The following is a 6592-nucleotide window of genomic DNA, read 5'->3' on the forward strand; positions in this document are numbered from 1 at the left end:
TTCCCTATGTTATTACGTGTGTACTGACATGCCCACCATCATTCCTGCCTGGGGATTTCTCAGCACTTGTGGTAGGGGCAGCAGTAATTTGTCCCTGTCCCTCAGATTGTGAAGTTTGCCCGGGGGCCACATGCCAAGGTCTCTCCTGTCAACGACGTAGATGTTGGAGTATACCAGCTGATGCAGAGTGAACAGCTGCTCTCACGCAAAGTGGAGTCCTTATCCCAGGAAGCAGAGAGGTAACTACCCCTGAGCTGAGCGCCCCCAGCCCTCACCCTGGCTGGCCCTCGGAGCCAGCAATGCGTTGGTGTCTGTAGGCTCATTACAAAAAGGTCATTATTATTATTCTTTTACTAATTACAAAACTAACTGCAATACAGTAATCATGGAGAGCACAGACTGTCGCAAAGGAGAAAGAGTGAATTTTAGTTCTTCCCCCGCCAAAGATTATGACTGTTAACAAAACACGTTACTATTATGTTTATGCTCTTCCATGCCAGTCTCCATTGAACCAGTATTTATTGAGCCAGGCCTTGTTTGGGGCACTTGGGGATACAAGACAAGCCTCTGCCTTCCAGAGGTCTCTGAGGGGCTCCTCCTCTTCCCCTTGGATGACCATACAAGGCGTCCCTGCTAAAGGCACATGAACACTTCTCTGAAAATTAGCATATATTGACACTGAGTTAAAATGTTCTTGTTCACACCCATCTGACAGTGGGAGAAACCCAAGGGATGTGGCCAAGGTCATTGCTGGTGTTAAGAATCAATTCTGGATCTCTTGGCTCCCGAATTGGGAATCTATTTTTAAAGTGCCGTATCGGCATGCCCCCTCTCCCTGTGGGTAAGACTTAGTCAGCGTGTCTTCCCCACGTGCAGGCGCTCAAGCTTATATCTCAGCTTGCTGCAAGAGCTTGGCAGTGGGCTGTTGGGCATCATTTTTCTTGCATTTGGGTGGAATGGGTTTGATTTTCAGACCTGAAAGTGTTTGCCCAAGGGCTGCTCTTGGGGACTCTTCAGGACCCTGCCACCCCATCCTATGGCCTCATCATCTCGATCCATCCCTTTGTTTCACAGGTGTAAAGAAGAAGCCCGCCGGGCATGCCGAGCAGGAAAGAAGCAGCTGGTGAGTTTCCTCTTCCCCTCCAGCCACGTGCCTGTGCCCTGGCCTGGCAGTGAGAGGTACTCCGGCGGTTCAGAGAAGAACTTGGGGCTCAAGGGGAGCAGTCTGTGGACGGCCCAGGCACCACAACTTGTTTTATAAAAGAGCGGGAAGGAGGCCTGGGACGGTCTTAGCATCTGGGAAGGGCTGTCTTCCTTAGGCCCTTTGGCCTGCCCAGTCCGACACTGACCAAGTCTCTATGCTCCCCTAGGCACTAAGGTCTCTCAAGGCCAAACAGCGGACAGAGAAGCGCATCGAGGCCCTGCATGCCAAACTGGACACTGTGCAAGGCATCCTGGACCGGATCTATGCCTCCCAGACAGATCAGATGGTAGCCCCTGCCCCTCTGTTCCAGTACTTGACCAGTTTCCCTGGCATCCACCGCTTGTCCCCTCCACTGTGGCTCTGCTATTTGGAAGAGGCCCGGGTTCTCTCAGGATGTAGCTGGGATTGCCTTTGCCTCTTCCGTTGGGACGCTTTGGCCTCAGTGGACGTGGGGTGAATCAAGCGCAGGTGGCAAAAATAAAACCCTAAAGCTATCTTGGAGATGAAACAACATTTTATATATATATTTTGCCCAGTGTTCTTCATTTGCACCGACAACTGCTTTCTCTTTAGGTGTTCAATGCCTATCAGGCTGGCGTAGGAGCCCTAAAACTCTCCATGAAGGATGTCACAGTGGAGAAGGCAGAGAGCCTCGTAGATCAGATCCAAGAGGTACGGGAGGGGTTAAGGAGGGATGGACACTCCAGAAGGACAAATGGGACTTTGTTGTGTTTCCTCTTATCCCAAACTGGAATCTTTATCTTGTGAACTGGAGGAAGCTTTCCTTGATTCTTGGATGGGGCAGCGTTACTTTGTAACCCTGAACATTAAAACCCAAGGGCTGAGGTCCTCAGAGACACCACTCAGAGTTCGAAACCTGTGCTTTCCCTTACAGCTGTGTGACACCCAGGATGAAGTTTCTCAGACTCTGGCTGGTGGGGTAACCAATGGCTTAGGTGAGTTGTCAAGGTGACTTCGCTTCCTTGTGCTGTGGTAGGTGTGATCATGGATCTGGCTTTCCCTGTGCAAGCGGGGCTTTCCTACCCTCCACTCTCGGGCTTATCCACAGGAGTGGTTGGAAGTTGTTGTCATTTCCTCACCGAGAGTCTATACTAATGACCCCTCTGTGCTCCAGCGTTCCTTACTGACTAAGCTTCTGATTGGAAGATGCTTCCTCAAGGGCAAGAGGAAGCAGGGTCAGTTTCGTGGTGTTAGCAGAATATACCTCCTTACAGCTTAGCTCTGTATGGAAAAAGGCCGTGTGCTTGAAGGTGCCCTCTGCCTCTCAGCTCACATGATTCTTTTAACCTGCAAGGAGGCCTTGACGTCTTGTAAAGCTGAGCTGAGTTTTGCTATTCTCAATCCTTGACTCAAAAATGCATTTCCTCCCTGGACTTTATGTGTCCTTATGTTGTCTTTTATTTCTAGATTTTGACAGTGAGGAACTGGAGAAGGAATTGGATATCCTTCTTCAGGATACCACCAAAGAACCTTTGGATCTGCCCGACAACCCCCATGAGACGTTTTATACCAACTGTGTGCCTGACCCTAGGATCTCGGATGCTGAACTTGAAGCTGAACTTGAGAAACTGTCCTTATCGGAGGGAGGTACGGAGCTGTATTCCCAGGGTTGCTGGTGGGCATGGGGCCCTCTGGCTGACAGTAGCCACACAGGGTTGATGAGTCCCAGCCCAATTACTCAATTTTCCAGGGTCCCAGAGCCTGGTAAGGTTGCTGCAGGCTCATTATTTATTTATATTAAGCCCCGATTGCTTAAACACTGGGATGATTCTAGCTTAAAGATTTGTCTGGTATAGTGTACATTTTTTTTCTTTTTGCAGATTTGGTCCCAAGCAGTAAATCTCCAAAAAGGCAATTGGAACCGACTCTCTAAAGCCATTGTAGGACCCTCAAGTGAAGGACCCTCATATAAAAGAGAGACCAGGCTTATATGTATGTACATAGTTATTTAAATGAAAAACTCAGAATTTCTTGGGAAGAGGAGGAAGGAGAACCACTCTGATTTATCTGGATGCTACCACTTACTACAGGACAGATACAGTTTCTGGAAGTGTGCTTCAGAGGCTTGCTCCCAGCTGGTATCATGGACCTGCCTTCTCATCTTTATAGTGCCACGATTTATACCGTTCTGTGTTTGACCCGTCGTCTCATAGCCTGCAGTTCTTGCCATTGGCTCAGTTAGGTTTGTCTTCACCCACCAGCTTTGTTCCAGCCAATGAAGGCGAAAGAGTTGCAGCTTTGCTAAATCAAAATCAGTCCTCTTCCCCCACCCCCACTGTTTCTTAGAGGGATGTATTGCGTCTGTGAGGTCAGTTAAACAACTCCTTCCAGTCCCACTCTACTTTCATTGGTAATGAGAAGAATGAGAATCAGACAGCTGCCACTTTGTGGAGAAACGTACAGTGTAAAAGATTTTTCTCTAGGGTCACTTGTCAAATTCACCAGGTGTTCAGAAAGAGGGGTCACCCCTGAGTGGCTCAGAGTCATGACATTTGGAGAGGGGACTCATGTGGTTGGTGGATGTTGCTGCCTCTTCCATCTTATGCAGATCTCCTGACTGGAGAAAGGGTTATTGGTGGACTTTTGAACTTGAGGGGGAGAAGCCCAGGTGACTGCAGGGCCCCAAGTGTCCAAACCCCGTATGCTTTTTTAAAGAGGCGTAATCTTTGCCTTGCCCCGTCATGGAATAATTTAAACATTAATATGTATATCAGAACAAGCCACACAACAACACACCTCCCCTTCTGGAGCCTGGCACACAGCAGGTTCTGTGTTTGCATCTGAGAAGCATTTGCTTTGTGCCCACTGCTCAGGGCACAGGACCTTAGCCAGGCCGTGCAATAGGAGCAGAAGTCCGTGACCTGCTGCTGGGTCTGCTGCGCGCTTCCCGGTCCTGCTCGCCACCTGTCCCCACATCTTCGAGCCCCATCTTCCCACTTTCTTTGATGAGTGGGGAAGAATGGCCTAGGGGGACAGGTAGGAGAGGGTCTGAATGCTGTGGCAACAGGGAGAGGAGGAGATGACAGCCACACTGCCACTCTGCTGCCACAGTGCAAGTGCTGCCTGGAGCCCTTTCCCGGCCCCCTTGCTTGAGGTGGCGAGGAGCAGAGGGGAAGAATTTGCTCCAGACCAGGAGCACGAATCACTTTTCAACAAATTTCTCTCCCAGTTGACCCTGGTAAACTGAAGTGTTGGGGGTGAAGAGAAACAATCACTATTTTTTCTTTTTTATCTGGTAAATAATTGAAAAAACCCGAGTGCTTGTCTTCGTCTCTTCTTTAGGTTGTTTCTTGTTCCTCATGCCTCCCCACCCCACCCTCCAGCGTTTACACCCTGGGCTGCAGCAGGGAAGCCCGGTCAGCCTGACCGATGGTTCTCAACCTCAGGCCGTGCTGTGGGAGGCTGCATCCTCTAAGTGGCCGCCTTGGTCTTAGGAGTGTGCCATCGTTCCTTTTTCCTTTGCCTGTTTGTTTAAATGACCCAGTTTCCTCTGCCCATGTGATCTTACCACATTTAATCTGGATCCAGTATTTACTTAGCGCCTGCTACATGCCTGGTTTTTGTCACACCCTGGGGTGGGGAGGGGGGATGGGCTTTGAGACAGAGGCAGAACTAGGAATGGGCTAGAAGATCAGCTACAGCAGTAGATTCACAGTTCTAGGTAAGTCAACTGGTTAACTAACCAGGGAAATGCGTCAGAATAAGCCAAGGGCAGAAAGTTTGAAGGGAGAGTGAAGGTTCTTGGAGGCGGGAAGTAGGAAACACCTTCCTGACCCCTACCAGCCCTGCCCCCTCTGCTGAAAGCAGGGGACCTGGGCTTCATGAGCCTCTTCTCTGGTCTCATGTTACTCTTCCCTCACTGACCTGAGCGCCTTTGGAGTCTGGTTTAAAAGTCTGGGCCTAGTTCTTTGCTCTGCTGCAGGAGTTTGAAAGGTGTAGAGTCTGGGCCAGATCAGTTGAGAATAAGGAGCCGCTGTCTGGTGGTGGCTGTGTTTTCAGCATGTGATTCCTGAGTGGGGGAGGGGTCCTGAGTCTTAATCAGGATTCTCCTCTTGAAGGAGTAGACTTGGTTTATTAAGGGAGCTGGTGAGTCTTCTTACATATGGAGAGACATCAGGCCCAGATGGATCAGGTTCAGATATTGCCTTTTTGAAGCATCCTGTGGGGTACAGAGGTAAGTTCAGAGAACAAGTTGGGGGACTCAGGGATGGCTTCACCGAGAGATGATATCCAAGCTCTCATGTCCTTTGGCTATTTCTTTGGATAATCAAGACATTGCAAAGCCACAATTCTTAAAATATCATCTATGCGTGATTCCACTGAGATAATAGGGAGATAATGTAATGAATCAGGTCGGGGCTGGTCCTGTCTGGGAATCAAAAAGCCCGGTTCCAGTCTTCACCTCAGCTGCCTGCTGCTTGTATGGCTTTGGTGACACCGGCCCTTCATTTCCCATCTGTGAAGTGAAGCAGACAAGATGACTCCAGAAGTTCTGATTGTCTTAGTGTCCTCCTGCACAGTGTGCTTCTCCTTTCTCTTGAATCCTTGCTTCCTCGTGACAGGAGCCCAAGCCTGAGAAGGTGGCTGGAGGGTGATGCGGTAGGGAGAACAGGTGTGGGAAGTGGGAGGAAGAGGGGAGGGCGCAGCCTTAGAACCTCTTGGTCTCCTTGAGAGAGGCTCTCAGCCTGGGACGTGAGTCAGACACCCTGCCTAGGGATGGATGGGTAAGGGTTAAACTGAAGCCTTTTATCATTGCCTTCCTGACGGGCAGAGTCCATGGTTGAGCAGACCCCATCCCTTGCCCCCTAAGAGGTCACAATACTCTGAAGGTCTGCTGGAAATGTAACCCAGGCAGTCCGGAAGGAGAAAACCACCAAAGCTGTTCAGAAAGACAAGGCCGCTGAGAGTGCTGCTGACTCACAGGGAATCCAAACAAAGCTTGGTGAGCTCGGCAACTCTTTTTCTTTTGAAGTATTTCACTGTTTCCCCCACCAACATCTCATTCTTACTCCAGTTGCAGCTACTCCGGGGAGAGCGTGATTTCTTATCTCCTCCTGCACACAGACAACACACGGTCGTAGACCCTAAACATGAGAGCTGGAGGGAGCCTCAGCAGGTGCAGGCAAGGCCTCCATTTTGCAGTTGAGGACACTGAAGCCTAGGTGACTTGCCCAAGGTCACAGAGTGTGAAACAGAACTTAGATTTGTTGATTTCCGGTTTGGTAATCTGTTACCCCAGGCCTCTCTTAACACAGACTCTCAAAACCCATATAACACCAAAATGACTTCCTGTGGTTGGTGGTGGTTGGTGGCAGGTGGTCGATGAGTGGTCGGTGTATGTCACTGATCTGAGTTCGCAGATAGCTT

The 6592-nt window shown here is 49.8% G+C and overlaps 1 protein-coding gene across 3 annotated transcripts in view; it reads left to right on the forward strand.

Annotated features, from left to right (window-relative positions):
- The window catches only part of CHMP7 (charged multivesicular body protein 7), a 10629-nt gene extending 6147 nt beyond the window's left edge, over positions 1-4482 (forward strand). For all 3 annotated transcript variants that reach the window (XM_025046678.1, XM_025046679.1, XM_025046680.1), the window contains exons 5-11: positions 106-239; positions 1075-1123; positions 1371-1490; positions 1778-1876; positions 2100-2160; positions 2633-2812; positions 3046-4482. In XM_025046678.1, coding sequence (XP_024902446.1) covers positions 106-239; positions 1075-1123; positions 1371-1490; positions 1778-1876; positions 2100-2160; positions 2633-2812; positions 3046-3098 — 696 coding nt within the window. In that variant the 3' untranslated portion in view covers positions 3099-4482. The remainder of the gene's footprint in view (positions 1-105; positions 240-1074; positions 1124-1370; positions 1491-1777; positions 1877-2099; positions 2161-2632; positions 2813-3045) is intronic.
- The last annotated feature ends 2110 nt before the right edge of the window (positions 4483-6592 follow it).

This window comes from Pteropus alecto, unplaced genomic scaffold, assembly GCF_000325575.1.
Source record: "Pteropus alecto unplaced genomic scaffold, ASM32557v1 scaffold394, whole genome shotgun sequence".
NCBI classification, from domain to species: Eukaryota; Metazoa; Chordata; class Mammalia; order Chiroptera; family Pteropodidae; genus Pteropus; species Pteropus alecto.